At 40.2% G+C, this 21,935-nt stretch overlaps 1 protein-coding gene across 47 annotated transcripts in view; it reads right to left on the bottom strand.

The window, feature by feature from the left end:
* TMEM123 (transmembrane protein 123) overlaps positions 1–21,935 on the bottom strand; it is an 84,176-nt gene that overhangs the window by 25,857 nt on the left and 36,384 nt on the right. For all 47 annotated transcript variants that reach the window (XM_027979132.2, XM_027979138.2, XM_027979139.2 and 44 more), the window contains one exon: positions 20,356–20,409. In XM_027979132.2, coding sequence (XP_027834933.2) covers positions 20,356–20,409 — 54 coding nt within the window. The remainder of the gene's footprint in view (positions 1–20,355; positions 20,410–21,935) is intronic.

Below are 21,935 nucleotides of genomic sequence, written 5' to 3'. Positions count from 1 at the left end.
GGTCCCTGGGATTCTCCAGGCAAGAACACTGGAGTGGGTTGCCATTTCCTTCTCCAGTGAAAGTCAAAATGGAGAAAGAACTGAGGCCTCCTGGCTGTGAGTTAGTTTACCTTAGAGTGGCGCCTTCAGTCCCACTTAAGCCTCCAGTACTGCAACTTCAAATGCACCTTCCTCAGACTAACCTCATGGACTATACAGTCCATGCAATAGGCCAGAATACCAGAGCCAGGGACCTTCCCATCGGGACATTTTCCAGGCTACTGGAGTGGGGTATCCAGTTGACCTTCTCCAGTATCTGGAGGAACTGCTCTGCTGGGGAGGATGTGAAGTGCCTCCATGATGGGAAAGATGCTGAAGTGACCAGTAGCGATGCAGAGAGTGATGAGTTATTGTCTCCTTCATTGTCCCCTTAGAGTGAGCGCCTTCAGTTCCTGCACTGCTCAGTCCAGTACTGCAGTTGACTCAAATGCAGTTCTAGTCTGAGGATGACTGACGCACAGCTCTGTTCCATGTACTGATGGCACACCCCAGATGCAATGCATCTCCATTCTGCCACAGATTACTCCAGGTCAGCAGAATACCAGCCAGTGGGCTAGCCCTTCTCCAGGGGACCTTCCCAACCCAGGTCTCCTACATTGCAGCCAGGTATGTCAGAAAGAAACCCCTCATTTTCAAACTAACTCCTGGGCTTCCCGGGTGGCTCAGATGGTAAAGAATCTGCCTGCAATGCAAGACACCCAGGTTTGATCCCCGGGCCGGGAAGATCCCTGGAGGAGAGCATGGCAACCCACTCCAGTACTCTTTGCCTGGAGAATCCCACGGACAGAGCAGCCTGGCAGGCTGCAGTCTGTGGTGTCGCACAGCGTTGGACATGACTGAGTGGCTAACACTTTCACTTTCCTTCCTGTGCTCTAACGGTCATGCGATTATTTTCTAAGTGTACAACGTTTCCTCATCTCTAAAATAGGGAAAACAATACTTAACTCATCTGGCTATCATGCAGAATTCAACAACAAGGGTGAAGAACCACATGATGCTTGGCAGCCAGAGGCTACCATTGTTACCACCACCACCCTCTCCCTCAATTCACAAAAGGGAACACATGACTTAAAGACAGCCTGGACCGTCGTCCAGCCCAGATCCATTCCCTTCCCCACACCTTTCCTCACATCGTGTCCTCCAATGACAAATCTGTGCTTCCTTACTCCATTTTTGAATGCCACATCCACTCAGGCATGTTCAAGTGCTATTTCCTTCAAGGTTTTCCTAACTGAAAGTAATCTCTCCCTCCTTCGAGTGTGTTTTTCTACTAAACACATTTTTGATTATAGCTATTTTGGTTCTTATTACTTTTGGAAGTAAATTCCAAGTATCATAAAGACAGTGTCTATATCCAGTTGGTCTCTACAACTCCCACAGAGCACACTGCCTAACACATATTAGGTTCAAAAGGAACCTTTGATGAATGGATGTAAGAAAAGAATATTAGAGGCTTCTGTAGCAGAATTATCACTGAACTCTTGACAGAAAGGTCAGCTAGGTTTTTATAGCTTTGAGTCTAAGTAACTATGTGGTTATTTAGTTGCAAAATCTTGTCTCTCTGCGACCCCATGGACTGTAGCCTGGCAGGCTCCTCTGTTCATGGGATTCTCCAGGCAAAAGTACTGGAGTGGGTTGCCATTTCCTTCTTCAGGGTATCTTCCTGACCCAGGAATCAAACCTGGGGATCTTCCTGACCCAGGGATCGAACCCACATCTCCTGCTTGGCAGGTGGATTCTTTACCACTGAGCCATCTGGAAAGCCCCTAAGTAACTATAGCATTCTATTAGAACTCTGACTTCTCACTCTTGAACATCTGGATCATTCTTAACAATAATAGTAATTCATATATATATATATATATATATATATATATATATAGCATTTATGATGTGCCAAGCACTGTTCTAAATCCTTTACATGTATCAACTCACTTAATCCTCACAACAATCTTAGAAAGAAGTGCTAGAGGAAAACTGAGGCACAAAAATTTCAATTCTTTTCCTTCTAACTGTGTAAGAAAAAGGAAGACTAATGAAAACTCAGATCGGTAAAAACAGGAGCCAACAATTTTAAAACGCTAAAATGGGTAAGGAGAATTTATTAAGTGTTGCAAAGCTCCTCATAGTTTACCTCAGTAATCTCCATAAAACTTCTATCGGTTAGAATTAGTTCTATGCTTCATTTTCCACTCTTTTCCTATTCATATTTCAGTGATATTAGTCTTTATGTTTTCCTCAAGGTAAAAGAAGTTTCTACTTCTTAATCTACTATCATAATTGATTTCTACTGATCTACTGAGACACTTTTACTTACTTCTAACTAAACAGTGTCAATAGCAAGTAAACTGTCTCCCTATCTCTAGGCAATGAGCTTCCAGAAGGACTTAACTTCGTCTGAGGTCAACTGTCTTGCAGCTAACTAGCGGGATGGACCGAGCATATATGAGATTTTAAAACAGAACAGACACTGCATTTAACCAAAACCCTGTCTTGAGTAGAAAATAATGGAAGGTCAGTTTCTTTTAATACTCTAATACTATAATATCCCTACATACAGAGATTGCCATGTAAGTTTTAGCTATCTCAAGAAAGTTATAAAATTTGTCTTTGACTTCATTAATAATGGAAAACCCCAGGAAAGTTTACACCCAAGGTATGTGAGGATTTTGGTACGCCTTTTGTTGTTATTGTTTAACACTGAAAGCAAAATTACTTACTCGAGTATGATGATAAAGACTGAATGAGCCTGTGGCCTAGTGTTTACAAAGGCTGTTTTATTCCCTACTTATTGATTAAAATCTGGCTAACACATTTATAATTAGAAAACTTCTATTTGTTTGGCGATATCCTGATTACTATAAATAGCAAATAACTGATGTATATGCCTAGTCACAAACCTTTTTATTAACTGAATAGCCAGCTGTGGATAAACAGCTTTGTGTCTGGGCATATACAACCAGTTACGTGCTAGTCTAGAATAGCTGGGATGTCACCAAGCCGAATGGAAGTCTTCTAATTGTGAATGTGTTACTGTCCACTGTGGAATGCTTTAACTTGCAGAATTAAGCTGCAAGGTTTTGGTCTTTAGCAGGTTCTCTTTTCACAACCTTCAGTCTGTGGTTGGAACTTACTACATGTCTCTTATCCACACCCTGTATCAAGCTAGAGTGCTGACCAGCACTGTTATTCACAGCTGGCTTAATGTCCTAAGCAGTACCCGCCTCTCTGTCCCTGTAAAGGTCTGGGTGTGTGCTGGGAGGAAGGAGGCTCAGTCCTTCTCTGCAGCTGGTTTCCTTAGGGCTGCTCAGCCCTCCCTCTTCCTCTTGGCATGGTGGGGGTCCCCACCCTTTTCCTCATGGACTGGAGGGCCCACTTGTGCTCAGAGACCTTGAACAGTTCCCGGTGTGCACAATCACTCACCCCGGGTGAGACCATGCACCTCTGGGACAGGCCCACATAAACCGAGCGTTCCTGGCCACCTTGGGGCGCTTGCCGAGTTCGTGGCTGTGGGGCAGCACTGAGCAGTGGCCACTGCTCTTCAAGGCTAATGGCACAATGTTACCCCAACACATTTCAATTAATTCCTGTTCTGTGGGCTTTTTGATTGTTTTGAGTTTCACAAAAGCTGCCCCAGGTCCCTTAGTACCTGACCAGCTAGGGGACAAGAACTATGAGGGACAAGGAGAAAGGTAGAAGCGGCAGGACAAGAATAGGGTGGGTATAAGTTCTAAGGAAATAGACTTTAAAAAACACAATTCTTCATTTGTTCCTTTGGGCTTCCCTGGGTCTTCGCTGCATTGCATGGGCTTTCTCTGGTTGTAGCGAGGGGAGCCACTCTCCAGCTGCGGTGCACAGACTTCTCACCGCAGTGGCTTCTCTTACTGTGGAGCACAGGCTCCAGAGTTTAGGCGCAGCAGCTGTGGAGTGCGGGCTTAGCTGGCCCACGGCATGTGGAGCTTCCTGGACCAGGGATTGAACCTGTTTTCCCTGCACTGGCAGGCAGATTCTTAACCACTGGACCACCAGGGAAATCCTAGGAAATAGACTTTAAATGTAAACAATCTACCAGTTCATTCAGGAAGACAAAGAATATTCTCTCTACACGGAGATGTAGAAAGAAGAATACACATTTACCTTCTGAGAATTATCATGATAACTTTCTGGCAATACATACTTCAAGTCTAAGAACTTGCTGAAAAAAAAAAATTGAAGCAAACAAAAAAAGGGATTCTAGATTATTTTTACTCCATATCAGAAATTACTGGTCATCTGGACAATTTATAAAGCAAAATGAAAAAGAGATTCTGAAATTCAAGGGAAATGATCCCTCTCCAATTCAAAGTGGCATAATATTTTCACCACAGTTAACTAAAGAATACAAAGCTGACAAGAGCTGTTTCTGAAGAGAAAGATAGTAACTATCTGGCACTTACTCTAGTCACGCAGAATCACTACTACTGACTATGGCTTCGCAGCGGGCGTAATGAACATTCACTGTTTTTCCCTTGTCTAGCTCCAGGTCCTCATTTTTCATAACAGCTTCCACTCTTCCTTTAAAGGCCCCTCAGTCCTGCCCTCCATGCAGTCGGGAGGGACTGTCAATGGGTAGGCGATGACTCAAATTAGGTCAATCAGATCTTCCCACGAATCTGAAACTCGATCAGCATACAATAGAATGGAAAAGAGCTGACAAGCCATTTTGACAACTCCTTAAAAGATTCTTTCTGTTCACTCCTTTCCTTAAAATACCTACTGCTAGGTCTAGCTGTTCAGTGTTTTCTCTTTGATTCTGTGAGTGACCCCATCTGTGTCCAACAATTTCTTGTTTGCCTAAGTGCTTAGCTGGAGTTGCTTTTTGTTGCTTGCAACCAAATACATGTAACAGGAAATATGAAATATGAAAATTAAATCTGTGGTGATGTTTACTTTCTTCTTCCTGTTCCTTCACTTCATAAACAGGCTTCATAGTTTCTTGTCAGGTTATTTTCTTTTTTCCTTTCCAACAGAATGTACTTTTCAACTTGTGCCAGCAGGAAAATTACCCAAGCTATTTACTGAAACGAAAGTTCTGGTATGTAAAGTAGAAGCTTCTAAAATTAGACATTTCTTTTTGAAATAGATTTTCATACCCCTCTATGAACTTCTAAGCTAACGAACATGAATTCCTGTGTCCGTGTGCTGCAATGCTACTTATACCAAGTCAACTAGACTCTAAGTTTTGATTCTAAAGTAAATTGTTAAAATCATAGCATTCTACTAAGCAGAAGTTTTATGTCTTATATATAGCACCTTTCACTGGTAAACTAGTGTGGATCCCAGATGCAGCCAGACTCACTGAACTTACAGAGACTTAGCATCATTTAAAGCACTCAGTCTAAAAAGTTTATCCTGGGTCAGCATGATCTAGAGTCTAGTTATAAACAGAATCATCCTCAGAAAAACTTAATACAAAGAGAGATTAACCTCTTTACAGAGACAGCCACACATACATTTGTTATACATATCATGTCATCTCATCAAAACAATTATGCTGTGGTAAGCATGTAATAGCCTTGGTGTGTCACAGTTACTGCAGACTGCTGAATCTTAAGGCTACTTTGTGAAACACAAACTCTGTGAATAGAAGAGATAAGTCATGGCAAAACTTGGATTATACAACTCACTAGAAAACTGACTAGCTAAACTCAACTGGAAAAAGTCAGAAACTAAACACTTTCTCCTCCCTGGTTAAGTTTAGATGTTCACTTTAGAACTGTATAGTACTTTTTGGTTTATAATTTTCATATAACTAAGCATTATCATAGTTCCCAGTACAAACAGTTTAAATAACCAAAAGAAAAAAAAATCATACAACTGAGGGAATGACAGGTTGCTCAGTTCGTTAGAATGAGGTACTAATAAGGAGAAACACTGCTCAAAGGTTACTTCCAGTTCTCAGGTTTGATAATTTAAAACAATAAAATGCAGTAATATAACTATTAATACTAGATGACAATTTCTAAGACTTACCCTGTAAAGATCCCCCAAAACTGGCTCATGTAGGAAGTTAAAACTGCCTAATTCTCACACTGTCACCCCTAACTCTCAACTTTCTCAAAGACAATGAAACACACAAAGTGGGGTTCTCCTCATCCCCCACTTCTTCATCCATGCTCTTGCCTCTGTCTTTCATCACAAGGCTCTCCATCTTTGGACACTCTTGGACACTCACATCTTTGGACAGAGATCCAGCCTGCTGGGATCTCTCAGCCATTCTCGTTTTTAACTCCTCCCCTGTAGTAACTGCCTGGACACGTGGTGGCCAGCTGTTGGGTTTGCCTGGGCCAGTACAACACCTGAGCTCAAACTCAAATACCCAGCCACCAGTCCCCCTCTTCCTCTCACCTGCCACAGTCAGCCCATCAGCAAAATCTGTCTTCATGTCCACCATAGCATCCTGGCCCACCATCCATTTGAACTAATCTGTTTAAAACTCTGCAGTGTCTTCCCACGGCATTACTGTCAAAGCCATACTCCCTAAGGGGCTTGGGCAACCCCTCCTGTCACCCAACATGAGTAAACCCAACGCCTCCTCCCTGCATCACCGCTATGACCTCTTGTGTCACACAAAGCACAGATGGTCCCCTCCTGCAGCAGGTCACCAGGGCTGAATGACCTGAGCACCCCCGACTCGTCAGGAAGACTGAGCACAGCGTGGCCCTGCTAAGCCTGGTGAGCTCTGCTCTGTCCTCATGGATCTGAAGGCCCCTGTCCATCCCCTTCCCCACACCCCTCACGGATCAGGGCCTGGCTGGAAGCGCTTCATGGGAACAAGAGCAAAGACAGGAGTTGCCCAGGAACACAGTGACAGAATTATGGCAACAGTCCTACCAACATGTAAGCCTGTTCTTCCCAACTGTAAAGTGAAAAACCCTGCATCCCATTAGAGAAGTATGTAGAGAGCAGATGGTGATTTATTGTGATCAAAGGACTCCCAACTAACCTTGAAGGTAAGGCTGGGATAGCAAGCACAGAAACAAGATTCCTCCTCCCAGAGCATTCACTTGTCCTTTGCTTCAACAAAAATGTGTCAGGCCTGAGCTGGACACTGGCGATGTGGTGCTGAGGAAGATGACTTTTCAGCTGAGAAGGCAGTCTTCACTAAAGCCTAACACAGACATGGTCCTCGGGAGGCCTGTAAGCACAGGTCAAGGACTACTCCCTGAGGAGGTGAGGCCGGAGCAGAGCCCTGAGGGCGGAATGGGTGTTCAGCAGGCAGAAGCAGAGATGGGAGGGGAGAATGACCCAGCGAGTGAGAGCAGCTTATGCCAAGGTTCTGGGGCAGAGAGCACAGCTGGGGATCAAAAAGGTCCATTCTCACAGGTGCAGAGGACAAACCGGCGGTGACAGGGAAGAGGAGCAGAGGAATGCATGAAATGGGTGACTAAGAGGCACAGACTTCTCATTATAAAGTAAGTCATGAAGAGATAATGCATAGCACAGTGAATATGATCAATAATATTGTAAACGCTTTGTATAGTGACAGATGATAACTAGACTTACTGTGGTGAACATTTCTTAATGTAGAAGAATACCAAATTGCTATGCTAAGCACTTGCTGAAGCTAATGTAACATTTTATTTTTATTTTTTTTATTTTTAATTTTTATTTTTAATTTTTTATCTTATTTTATTTTCATAATTTTAAAATCTTTAATTCTTACATGCGTTCCCAAACATGAACCCCCCTCCCTAATGTAACATTTTAAATTAATTATATTTCAATGAAAAAAAAAAAGGACCATCATGGCTGGAGAGCAAAGGGGAACACATTTATTTAGTTTTTAATTTGTGCCAGGTACTGTTTTAAAGCCAGGTGCTTTACTTGTAATTTACCCCATTAGGAGATCTGTATTATTTTATCAGTTCTATTTTTACAAAAGGAACTGAAGCACAGAGAGGTTAAGTACCTAATCCAAGTTCACTGAACAACAAAACAATTACTTTCTCTCTGTATCTTCCTCTAAATGCAACAGGGCACACACACTGGGGTGAAAAACACTACAATCAAATCAAATTCACTGCAGAGTGAGAAAAGTAGTCAAACCAAAGCTCACTGAGCAATAAGTCAGTTATTATTGTAACAGGTAATAGGCTAAAAGTGTCACCTCTCAACGAGTTGTTCTCATGTTGTAACTTGGAACCATAATAAAATGTTTTGTGGAACAGTGTTAGTTTCCATTTAAGAAACTGTGCCTATATATCAACTCTGAGTCTAAAAAGAACTAAAAGTGCTTGGTGGGAGTAATTTGAATAATTAAAAAGTACTTTGCTATAGTTTCCAAAATTTCCACAAGAACTATTTATATAATCAGAAAAAATTTATTAATTTAAAAATGGGCAAAATACTTAAATATTTTGAAGTGGGTGGTTGGGGTTAGCAGATGTAAGCTTTTACATACAGAATGGATAAACAGCAAGGTCCCACTGTGTAGCACAGAGAACTATATCCAGTATGCTACAATAAGCCACAATAGAAAAGAACATAAAAAGAAGAATGCACATATATGTATGTAAAACTGAATCAGGGCTTCCCGGATCGCTCGGTGGTAGAGAATCTGCCTGCCAGTGCAGGAGACACAGGTTCAGTCTCTGAGTCAGGAAGATCCCCTGGAGAAGGAAATGACAACCCGCTCCAGTATTCTTGCCTGGAAAATCCCACGGGCAGAGGAGCCTGGTGGGCTACAGTCCATGGGCTTGAAAAAGAGTTGAACACAACTTAGCAACTAAACAACAATACAACTGAATCACTATGCTGTACAGCAGTAGTTAACACAACACTGTAAATCAACTATACTTCAAACCAAAAAAACCAGGTATTTTTTCAAGGAAGATATGCAAATGACTAATAAAGACATGAAGGATGCGCACCATCATTACCAACAAAGAAATGCAAAGCAAAACACAATGAGATACTATCTTATACCTACTAGGATAACAGAATCAAAAAGTTTAAAAGAGCTGAAAAGGATGTAGAGAAATCAAAATCCTGACACAGTGTGCTCTACTAGCGGGAATGTGAAATGGGACAGCCTTTTAGGAAAACAGCCTGGCAGTTCATCATGCACAGTGTTGCCATATGACCCATCAATTTTGCACACTTGTTTATAGCAATACTATTCATAACAGTCAAAAGGCTGAGGCAGCCTAAATGTCCACCAAGGGACGACTATATAAGCATTATATGGTATCTCTGTACAATGGAACATTACTCAGCCATAAAAGGGAATGAAGTGCTGACAACTTGCTACAACTCACGTTATTTTGAAACATAAGTGAAAGAAGTCAATCATCAAAGATCAATACTAAAATGATTCCATTCATATGGAAGTCCAAAATAAGGAAATCTAGAAATAGAAACTAGATAAATGATTGCTTAGGGACTGAGGGGTCAGGGAGAGATGGGGGTAAGGGGGGTGATGGCTAAAGGGCACAGAATTTCTTTTTGAGGCAATGAAAATATTCCAAAATTAACTGGTGATGGTTGCACATACCTGAATATACTAAAAAACCACTGAAAACACCAGAAATGAGTGACTTATATCTCAGTAAAGCTGTCACTCATCTAGAGCAGACATCCTGGAATGTGAAGTCAAGTGGGCCTTAGAAAGCATCACTACAAACAAAGCTAGTGGAGGTGATGGAATTCCAGTTGAGCTGTTTCAAATCCTGAAAGATGATGCTGTGAAAGTGCTGCACTCAACATGCCAGCAAATTTGGAAAACTCAGCAGTGGCCACAGGGATGGAAAAGGTCAGTTTTCATTCCAATTTCAAAGAAAGGCAATGCCAAAGAATGCTCAAACTACTGCACAATTGCACTCATCTCACACACTAGTAAAGTAATGCTCAAAATTCTCCAAGCCAGGCTTCAGCAATACGTGAACTGTGAACTTCCTGATGTTCAAGCTGGTTTTAGAAAAGGCAGAGGAACCAGAGATCAAATTGCCAACATCCACTGGATCATGGAAAAAGCACGAGAGTTCCAGAAAAAACATCTATTTCTGCTTTATTGACTATGCCAAAGCCTTTGACTGTGTGGATCACAATAAACTGTGGAAAATTCTGAAAGAGATGGGAATACCAGACCACCTAACCTGCCTCTTGAGAAATCTGTATGCAGGTCAGGAAGCAACAGTTAGAACTGGACATGGAACAACAGACTGGTTCCAAATAGGGAAAGCAGTATGACAAGGCTGTATATTGTCACCCTGCTTATTTAACTTCTATGCAGAGTACATCATGAGAAACGCTGCACTGGAAGAAACACAAGCTGGAATCAAGATTGCCAGGAGAAATATCAATAATCTCAGATATGCAGATGATACCACCCTTATGGCAGAAAGTGAAGAGGAACTCAAAAGCCTGCTGATGAAAGTGAAAGACGAGAGTGAAAAAGTTGGCTTAAAGCTCAACATTCAGAAAACTAAGATCATGGCATCTGGGCCCATCACTATATGGGAAGGAGATGGGGAAACAGTGGAAACAGTGTCAGACTTTATTTTTTGGGGCTCCAAAATCACTGCAGACGGCGACTGCAGCCATGAAATGAAAAGATGCTTCCTCCTTGGAAGAAAAGTTATGACCAACTTAGACAGTACATTCAAAAGCAGAGACATTACTTTGCCGACTAAGTTCCGTCTAGTCAAGGCTATGGTTTTCCTGTGGTCATGTATGGATGTGAGAGTTGGACTGTGAAGAAGGCTGAGTGCTGAAGAATTGATGCTTTTGAACTGTGGTGCTGGAAAAGACTCTTGAGAGTCCCCTGGACTGCAAGGAGATCCAACCAGTCCATTCTGAAGGAGATCAGCCCTGGGATTTCTTTGGAAGGAATGATGCTAAAGCTGAAACTCCAGTACTTTGGCCACCTGATGCGAAGAGTTGACTCATTGGAAAAGACCCTGATGGTGGGAGGGATTGGGGGCAGGAGGAGAAGGGGATGACCGAGGATAAGATGGCTGGATGGCATCATTGACTCGATGGACGTGAGTCTGGGTGAACTCCGGGAGTTGGTGATGGACAGGAGGCCTGGCATGCTGCGATTCATGGGGTTGCAAAGAGTCGGACATGATTGAGTGACTGAACTGAACTGAAAGCTGTTTTTTTAAAAAAGAACCAAGCCCCTTCATAACCAATATGACAATATTCTAAACTTATTTAAAGCACTGTAACTCCAAACAAGGAGACTTCATTAATCACGTATTAGATTGGCAAATATTAAAATATTTGCTATTACCCAGTGCTGTTGAGGCTGTGGAAAACAAGCCCCTTTTACTGCCTGTGGGAGTAAACTAGTGTAATCTCCTTGCAAGAAAATTTAGCAAAACATCAGTTAAAATATATGTACAATCTGACTCACCAGTTCCACACTTGGAAGGAGCATCACAGGGGCCCTACAGAACAGGACAGATGCTCCCTGCAGCACTGCTTAAATGAACAGAGACTGAAAATAACCTGCACACTTCTCAGTGGGGGCCTGGGAGAATCAGCCGGGCTGCATGTGTACCATGGAATACATGTAGCCACCAGGAAGCATGAGCGCAAGTGAGACCGGCTGAGCAGGGAAAGGTGTGCTTCACACATTTATGTGCTTATCCATTTATGTCCGTAAAAAACACATCTGCTATATACGGATTAGGCTTAAACTGTCTTGCATGGAGAATTCCATGAACAGAGGATCCCTGTGAGCTACGGACCGTGGGGTCACAAAGAGTCAGACACGACTGAGCAACTAACACTTTCACTTTTGAAGTGTCTTGGAAGAATACATGTAAAACTGGTAATAATTTCTTGCTTTAGATACAAATGGTTGGTCATTCAAGTGAGACACGAAATACAGATCTTTGGATGGAAATAATGAGTCTGGCTTTTGACCATTAGAGGACATTTGAGAAAAGGAGTCAATGAGACTCAACAGAGAAAGGAAGGCAGGTATTATGTATTTCATATTTTCAAATACTTTCTGAACTTTCAAATTATATACATGCATTACCCATATTTTATAATAAGTTGTAAACAAAATTAAAATATTAAGGAGAAAAAGAAGATACTGACAAACAAAAAGATGAATGCCTGATACCAAAGTGAAAGTGAAAGTGAAAGTGAAGTCGCTCAGTCATGTCCAACTCTTTGCGACCCCATGGACTGTAGCCTACCAGGCTCCTCCATCCATGGAATTTTCCAGGCAAGAGTACTGGAGTGGGTTGCCATTTCCTTCTCCAGGGGATCTTCCAAACCCAGGGATCAAACCTGGGTCTCCTGCATTGCAGGCAGATGCTTTACCTGATATCAACTACTGCTTAATTCTATAATTAGTACATCAAAGTCTTTCTTTTTTTAATACTATGCATCTGGGAAAGTTATTCTTGGGCAATCTCTATGTATTACTGTATATGACTGAATAGATAAATCAATAATATTTGTCTGAGAGATGACATGAGAGTCCAGAGCAAGCTAAAAAAATGAGTGTCATGTATTCAATGCCACGTAAGTCCATTCTCCTATTCAAACTAGAATTCAGATTCAGCAAGGACCCACTGGGCACTCACTGTGTCAGACCCTCGTGGGCATGCTGAAAGACAATAGGAACAGAGGGTCCGGTAGCTGGCTTTCTGCCCTAGGTTTACTTTTTGGGGGAGAGGACACCTATGCTTATCTTCTACACCATCTGTGAAAAGGAACAAAAGTATTAAAAACTGCTCATTTATTTTTCTCATTTCTGTTGCTGTTTAGCATTTCTGGGTGTTTCTGGGATTTCTGCATTGAATTCTCAGTGCATGAGCATCCTGCACCGTCTCTCTAACCTCCATGCATCACGACCTCACCGCCCTCACAAACCCAAGCTAACATTCTCAATTTCCTGGGTTTTCCCAGAACTCATACAGCAGGCTGGTTACCCAGCCCCATACCTCTAACCCTTAAAATGATTTAACTGTTAAACATCTGCTGTTCCCTTTTAAAGCTCACATTACAATCAAGTACAAGCAACAGTTGTTGATCTGAACTGGAAGCTTTTCATCTGGCTCCTAATTATAACTTCGGGATAGCAGCACACTTCAGGAAAGAAAGCACCAGAACAGTTCCAATTTATTACTGTACCTGCTGTCTTGAAAGTACAGAGAATATGAAGGCACACTGTGGTTTAGAATAACCATAACATTTTATGCCTGAAGAACTAACACCTACCTCCACTTGAAGGACAACAAAAAAGACCCAGAAAAGTTAATGAAGTAGCCAGAATCCGCATTTCTGGCCTCCTCTTCAGAAGTGTGCTCTACTATGTTTTTGATGTTTCAAAATGCAACTCTTACATATTAAACACTGTATTCCCATTTCATAATTCCTGTATGTAATAAGTGCACACCCACAGCTGCATGCCAGCCACATGACACAGAGGTTCACTCCTGTTTCACACCTGCACAAATTATTCCTTCTGCCTGCAATGCTCTTCCTGCTGGTATGTGCAGGGCCGGCTGCTTCCTGTCAGTCAGGGCTCAGCTCAGATGACCCCACCTCAGAGAGGTCCTCCCAGACCACCCGGTCTGAAGCAGCCCTTACTCAGTCATTCTCCACCACACACACACACATATATATAATATCCTGTTTATTTCTAAAAATCACGATCTGAAATCACCTTCAGTTGATTATCTCATAGTCTGTATCTCCCCACCCCTTGTAGCTCAGTCGGTAAAGAATCTGCCTGCAATGCAGGAGACACAGGTTTGATCCCTGGGTTGGGAAGATCCCCTGCAGAAGGGAATGACTACCCACTCCAGTATTCTCGCCTGGAGAAGCCCCATGGACAGAGGAGCGTGGCAGGCTATAGTCCATAGGGTCGCAAGAGTCAGACACGACTTAGTGACTCAGCCTGAAACTGAATATAATGATTTCCCACTCTACATTCCTTGAAATTTACATTCCTACAAAATCTAACGATGTTAAAAATTATCAGCAATTTTCAAATGCAATCTCATAAACATGAGTTGAACAAACTAAAATCTTGAGGAGTTGAAGCACTTCCTTAAGTATACAGTAACCTTTGGAGTAGTCAGAGAAATTGTTTTCTACGTCAACTCTCTGGTTAGAAATAACAATATCTATATCTACATCTCTGTCTGTCCGTCTAACACCATCTGCATCTGAGGTAACCTGTCAGGTCATCTGGTTCCTGTCTTATAGCAGCTTACAACCTAACTGGAAGTTTCCATCTAATGTTACTTTCATACATAAACCATTTTACCCAAAGGAAATAAAGGAAGGTACTGAGGACTCTGAGATTATGTACCTGATGAATTCTTCCCACATCAGTAAGGCTTCTTTTCATTGGGGGTAAAAGTTGGAATAATTATTTGAGTAAGCTGTTCCCAAATTTCCACTACCCTCTTCTGCAGAAATCTAACACTCAAACCAGGTGCATCCGTTCAAAACTGCTACGGTCCTGTCAGATCTGTCGATAAAGCCAACCCTACTAGAGTAGCCCAAGGAACTGTACCAAGGATGTACCAAACAACTGTACCAAGCAATCATGGATGGCGAGAACATTAAGGGAGGTCAACTGCTTTGAATACACCTTTGTAAAATTATGCCCAAGAAAAGAGCTTCAGACTGGATGGTGGAACCTTGAACCTGAGACTCCCCTTTTGGAAGAAGCGTTAATCCTAACTGATCAAGAAGAATGCTCCTCTATCCTGACTGATACTGAACTATTGTTCTGATTATCTACTGTCCATTCTAGACTATGTTACATTTCCTTGCCCAAACCCTTTAATGAAAAACAATCTGGGCCTGTGCCTTTCTTGCACAGAAAGGATAAATCTATCCATCCACAGACCCTAAACAATATGCTCTCTCTCAGACTATACATGAAATGGGGGAAATTATTTTCTTTCTAAGTAGATGAAGTATCAAACAAGTCCCTGTACAAAACAATGTCAAAAGTATGTCTGTCTTCAAATAATTATTAGAACATACTAAAAAACAAAACCATCACATGTAACTCTGTGGTACAGTTAGAAAGTAACCTTAATTCCTGCTTCTTTGACCTCAAGTGTCTATCTTACTCTATAAACAAAAAAATCCAGCTAGAATAACAGATAAGATTGGAGCATGGACCAGTCAAGTCTGAAAAACATATACAGTGGTTCTTTGTAAATCAGCAACTACAAAATATGTACTTGGTTCCATATAGTGTTAGGTGCCAAGATGAATAAATCATAGAAAGCACTCACAGAACTCAGAGGAAGACCAAAAACAAACAAACAAAATCTAAAACAACTGGATTTGCTGAATTCAATGTGGTGAGTCCAATGTAACAGTGATACAGATGCATGCTGTAAGTGGTACTGCTAGCAGTCTCCTCTTTTGCCAACAGTACATTCCTAGAGAACACATCATATAGGATTTCTCAAAGGTATTGTTTTCTTTTTGGGACAGGTGCCAAATAAACTGCACTAAATTGCACCCAATAAATTGGTAAACAGTATATTCAAATGACAATTTTTCTATAATTAGAAATGTTACCAACGAAACAAAATATTAAGCATTATGTCCTATTAAAAAAACAAATTCAACAGGTTACATAAGGATCTTCAAGCTTCAGAGATATATCAAAGGGATAAAACAGTTATGCAAAAATCTTACACAATAAACAAAACATTTTTATAACGGCTGTATTATCTGGGCTCTTCAGGAAAAATTTGAGGCAATGCTTTTTCCCCCTCAAGATAAATACCCTGTGCTAGAAGGAGCATTTAAAGTTATCCCATGGACTCTAACGTGTGTGTATGTGTGTGATCAGTCGTATCTGACTCTTTGCGACCCACTGGACTACAGTCTGCTAGGCTCCTCTGTCTGTGAAATTTTCCAAGCAAGAATATTGGAGTGAATTGCCATTTCTTAATCCAGGGTATCTTCCCAACCCAAGGATCAAGCCTGAAGCTATTCTCAAAGTACTGCACTGAGCTTTAATGGTAATTCAGCAAGAAAAATAACAGTATGATCAGACTTTCATAATTAATCTAACTATAATTTTTAAAAAACAAGTAAATTAAATAGATATACACAGAATAGCCTTTAGATAAACTTTTAAAATTTTCTTAAATCTTCTGGTACCCTAGAACCTTAAAATTTTGTTAAGTTCAGCTAAATAGTGAGTTAAATTCACTGAATATCTGAATCATTTTCAAATAAGAAAAAACACTGAAAAAGTAAATACCGAACATAGGTTTATCCAGTTTTGGCTTTCTTTGACAGAGTTACTAAAGATATTTGGTTTTCTTAGTAAACATGTTTTGTGCCATGCTAAAGAACTGTACCATGAGAAAGCATGATTCTAGAAATTATGAAGTGTATTCATAAATTGACTAAAGAATGCTTTATTAGAAACCAAGGTTACCAAGGGTTAAGAATTCTAATCCTTTAACATAATTAAAGCTACAAGAAATATTAAGTGAAAAATCTTCATATATAAGAAAAATAGGATGGTTAAGGAGGTATAAGAGATATATTTTTGTTGAAATAAAAGAAAGTAACTGACCTAAAGCAGGCTTATCATTTCAGAAACGGAAAGAGGAAAAACACAGAATAAAATCTGAAGGGGTATTAAGAAAGTTGTAGGATTTTGGAAAGAGAATCTGGGAAAGGAATTTTATGAGTGATCAGGCTGGGTAAGATCAAAAGAATTTGTTGTAAGCTTTTTTAAAAAAATAAGCTTTAATATCAATAGTGTACTTACGTAAAACTGGAACTTAATTTTCCATCATATACTAAAAGATCAAAGTTTGCTTGGACTATGATCTGCTTCTGATAAAATTCTATGAAAGTTTTGTCTTACCTTTTAAGTACTCTTGTCTAGAAAGCAATGATTTTGTGTTTTACCAAAATTATTTTTGTGTGCTTCATGTTATCTCAGTCAGATCTTTGTTTTTACTTATGAAAACAAAGTTTTTTAAATTCTAAAAGAGCTAAATTTTGCTCAGACCTATGTAACCTTCTTAGGTAATAAAGTATTGATTTATAATAATATGTGATCATATTTAGTCAGATGTCTGAACCCTTCTGATGTTTTTGACAAACTTCCCCAAGATCAAATTCTAAATAAAGTCTTTTTGACCTGAAAATAACACTGGACATTTCCAGAGGGCTCCTACAACATCTCAAAAGATTTGTTCTCTTTTTTTACAAAAAGAGAAATCAAACTAATTAGGCTCATTTGGCATGTTAAACTATATGGGAAGCACTGTAAAATAAGTGATGATAAACCTTCTTAGGTTATAATGCATGGTGAATGTTATTAATATAAATGTTCCCAAAAATATATATAAATGTTCCAGAAATTTTATAAAATTCTGATATGTCCTGGTATGATGTTATCAGTCGTAATCTGGTTAGTATCTTAAAATGTATGTCACAGAAATAACCAACTTCAGTAATCTGTTCACAGTGTATTCCTGGGAGACGAAACCTTAAACACCACACTCTGCAGTCTGGAAATTTCACCTCTAGAAGACTCCTTTCAGTCCCACTGAAAAGGCCTCAATCAGGTACTGTTAACCAACCTTGTGTCATCAAATTCCAAAAGAAATAGACTCTTGGATTAACACATCACATATAAAGAAAGCATCAAACCCAGAGTGGACTTGCACTGGTGACTTGAAAACAAAGACTTCTAAGAAATGAAGCAGATGACATCTGAAGGAGATAGCTTTTCCAAGATGACAGAACCAGGCCAGTATACCTTTTTCTCTCGTTCTTAGGAAGACAATGCTCTTATCGGCATTTCCCAAACTACTGCAAAACGTGGAACTTCTCTGACCATTGGATCTGTCATTAGAAACTTCAATCTGTTTGTGATACTGGAAATACCTTGTTTTTCCCTGTAACCAATTTCTTATCACCAACATCTGCTGGATCATAGAAAAAGTTAAGGGAATTCCAAAAACATCTAGTTCTGTTTCACTGACTATGCTAAAGTCGTTGACTGTGTGGATCACAACAAACTGGAAATTTCTTAAGAGATGGGAATACCAGACCACATTACCTGCCTCCTGAGAAACCTGTATGCATGTCAAGAAGCAACAGTTAGAACTGGACATGGAACAACAGATGTGTTCAAAATTGGGAAATGAATATGCCAAGGCTGTATATTGTCACCCTGCCTATTTAACTTCTATGCAGAGTACATCATGTGAAATGCTGAGCTGGATGAAGCACAAGCTGGAATCAAGATTTCTGGGAGAAATATCAATAACCTCAGATATGCACATGACACTGTCCTTATGGCAGAAAGCGGAAAACTAAAGATAAAGAGCCTCCTGATGAAAGTGGAAGAGGAGAGGGAAAAAGCTGACTTGAAACCCAAATTAAAAAGACGAAGATCATGGCATCTGGTCCCATCACTTCTTGGCTAATAGATGGGGTGAAAGCAGAAACAGTGACGTTTTATTTTCTTGGACTCCAAAATCACTGAGGATGGTGGCTGCAGCCTTGAAATGAAAAAACGCTTGCTCCTTAGAAGAAAAGGTATGACAAACCTAGAAAGCATATTGAAAAGCAGAGGCATCCTTCCACTGACAAAGGTCCACATAGTCAAAGCTATGGTTTTTCCACTTGTCATGGGTGGATGTGAGTCGGACCATAAAGAAGGCTGAAGGCAAAAGATTTGATGCTTTTCGATGTGGTGCTGGAGAAGCTTCTTAAGAGTCCCTTGGACAGCAAGGAAATCAAACTAATCGATCCTAAGGAAAATCAACCCTCAATATTCATTAGAAAGACTGGTGCTGAATGAAGCTACAATACTTTGGCCACCTGATGCAGAGAGCTGACTCATTGGAAAAGACCCTGATGCTGGGAAAGATTGAGGGCAAAAGAAGAGGGGGCAACAGAGGATGAAGTCATTGGATGGATTGCTGCTAAGTCGCTTCAGTCGTGTCCGACTCTGTGCGGACCCCATAGACGGCAGCCCACCAGGCTCCCCCGTCCCTGGGATTCTCCAGGCAAGAACACTGGAGTGGGTTGCCATTTCCTTCTCCAATGCAGGAAAGTGAAAAGTGAAAGTGATTAATCAGTGATCTGACTAAATGGACAAGAGTTTGAGCAAACTCTGGGAGACATGAAGGACCGGGAAGCTTGGCATACTGCACTCCATGGAGTCACAGACACAGACACGACTTAGTGACTAAAAAACAACAAATCACTTACATGTGGAATCTAAAATATGGAGCAAATGAACCTATCTATGAAGTAGAAACACACTCACAGACATAAAGAACAGACTTAGGGTTTCCAAGGCGGAGCCCGGGTCGGGGAGGGAGGGACTAGGAGTCTGGGGTTAGTAGATGCAAACTGTTATATTTAGAACTGAGAAACCACAGCGGTGCTCAGGGAACTCCATTTACTATTCTGCAATAAACCACAATGGAAAAGAAAATAAAGAATGTATCTATGTATATAACTAAATCATTTTGCTGTACAGCAAAAATGAACACAACATTGTAAAATAACTGTAGTTCAATAAAAACTTAATAAAAAATATCCATGACAATCAATAAATATTTGTTGAATGAAAGTAGAAAATATGGGTCCACTGATAGGATTTGTGCACCTTTTTTAAGTTTCTACCTCTGTCACTCTTAGTAAAGGCAGTGAGAAGATAAACTAAATATCACTTAGAAGAAACATGCATTGATGGTACTATTATTTATAACATCAGTCTGGTTCCTAATTTACATGTTAATTGAGAAAATCAAGGAAGAAATCCATCTCTCCCAAACTAAAAGCACAAGAAAAAGGCCTCATCTATTGTTTCAATAAGGAAGCAAGGGCATGGATAGAAATTTAACTCTTGGGTGAAATATAGGCAGGGTCTCCTTAGAGTCCACCAAGGCAAATTAAGGCTGCCATGGCTGAACAGCTTTAAGTGATTTCTTCTACCAACAAGATCAGCAGATTTATGAATTCTAGTTCATATCCATAGGCAGAGTGCACAAAGTCACACCAAAAAATGGGCTTGAAAACTCAGTAATACATTCCAGTATGTTTCTATTAATAGTTTTAGAATTTACTCACAACTTTGCTAGACTGAGAAAGATGGTGAATCCAGTGAACTATCATTTCCTGATGCCTCCTAAGGGAAGCCTCTGATGGTAGGCTTTAAGTATTCACAAACGCACAATCATGGTTAAGACAGGTCAGTTGTACCAGCTTACATGTACTGGACTAGCTGATATTACTTTATGTATGCTAGGCAGATAATCCATTTTCTGTCCTTTTTAAACTCACCGTTTTTGTCACCATTGTGCTTTTCTTCAGACTGAGTATTCTGGTTTGGAGATCCTATAAAAACAAAGAAATATTCTGTGAAGAACAGACACCAATATTTAACTAACGATACGGCAATATGCTTCTCCCTCTCTTCTTTTTTTCTATCGGCCTCTGATGGGTGAGAGGGTAGATGATTCCACAGGAAATTCTACTTTTGCACTGTTTCTATGAGACATGCCTTGAAACTGTTCATAAACCTAGATCTGTATCACTGGATTTTTTCAGACAGAAGACATATAGCTAATATAACAATTACCAGGTACTTACTATGTCCCAGCCACCAATAAAATAGCTTGGACATAAGGCCTTGTGGTTATGAGGAATTTCTACTACTGACAACTCTGCTCTTCTGAGGAGAGTGGACCAGCCTTACTATTAACGAGTGCCCCAGGTCTTGCGCACCAGCACACCTAACTTCATACAATGGAGAGAAGATGAAGTGGCTTAGATTTTCACATAAACTTGGAAACCTTCTTGATATAATTCTTTGAATTTTTAACTAGTAACTTAAACTTTGGAAAAAGTTTGGAGGAATTCATGCTCCAGTTAAGCAACTTTTCAGGGTGCATTATTCACCCTGGATCTTTATATAATGGAAGATTAGACACATATATTACATGGGAGGCGAGCGAGTATGTTATTGTGTACTTTCCCAAAGAAGGCCGCCCCCACACCAAAAACCTCCCAAGTACAAAGAAAGTAGGCAAAAACAATTCTGAGGAAGCTATGTTTACTCTGTCTGCCAATTTATTCCTCTTGCTGGAACCATAATCCATTTATCCCAAAAGACTATGGTGTGCAGATTAAAGGTGAAAAAGATCAAGGTCAGTAGACTACGTATTTAGATGTATTTAGCAGCAGGTAGCAAATAACTGACAATATTACCAAGGGCTTACTACATGCCACGCCTTGTGGGAGCATGTAACCTGCCTTAGCCCATCTAATCCGCAAAACAATTCTGTGACAGGAACACAGCTAGGCAGTGACAGAAGGGAACTCCATTTACTATTCTGCAATAAACCACAATGGAAAAGAAAATAAAAAGAATACATGTATATAACTAAGGCATTTTGCTATACAGCAGAAATGAACACAACACCTCAAATTAACTGCACTTCAATAAAAAATTCGTAAAAAATCTCCATGACATTGCACAACATTGTGAATGTATTATAGTCACCTCTACACTGAAGAATGACTGCATTGTGAATTTTATGTTATGTGTATGTTTCAACAATAAAAAAACACAAAAAACAAAGAAAAACTCCAAGAAGTCAGAGCTTGGTCCTTTTGTACTATGTCCATACATTAAAGACACTCAATAAATATTTGTTGAATAAAAGTAGAAAATATGGGTCCACTGATAGGATTTGTGCACCTTTTTTAAGTTTCTACCTCTGTCACTCTTAGTAAAGGCAGTGAGAAGATAAACTAAATATCACTTAGAAGAAACATGCATTGATGTTACTATTATTTATAACATCAGTCTGATTCCTAATTTACATGTTAATTGAGAAAATCAAGGAAGAAATCCATCT

The sequence above is a fragment of the Ovis aries genome, chromosome 15, assembly GCF_016772045.2.
Source record: "Ovis aries strain OAR_USU_Benz2616 breed Rambouillet chromosome 15, ARS-UI_Ramb_v3.0, whole genome shotgun sequence".
NCBI classification, from domain to species: Eukaryota; Metazoa; Chordata; class Mammalia; order Artiodactyla; family Bovidae; genus Ovis; species Ovis aries.
This window is presented reverse-complemented; position numbering and strand designations above follow the sequence as displayed.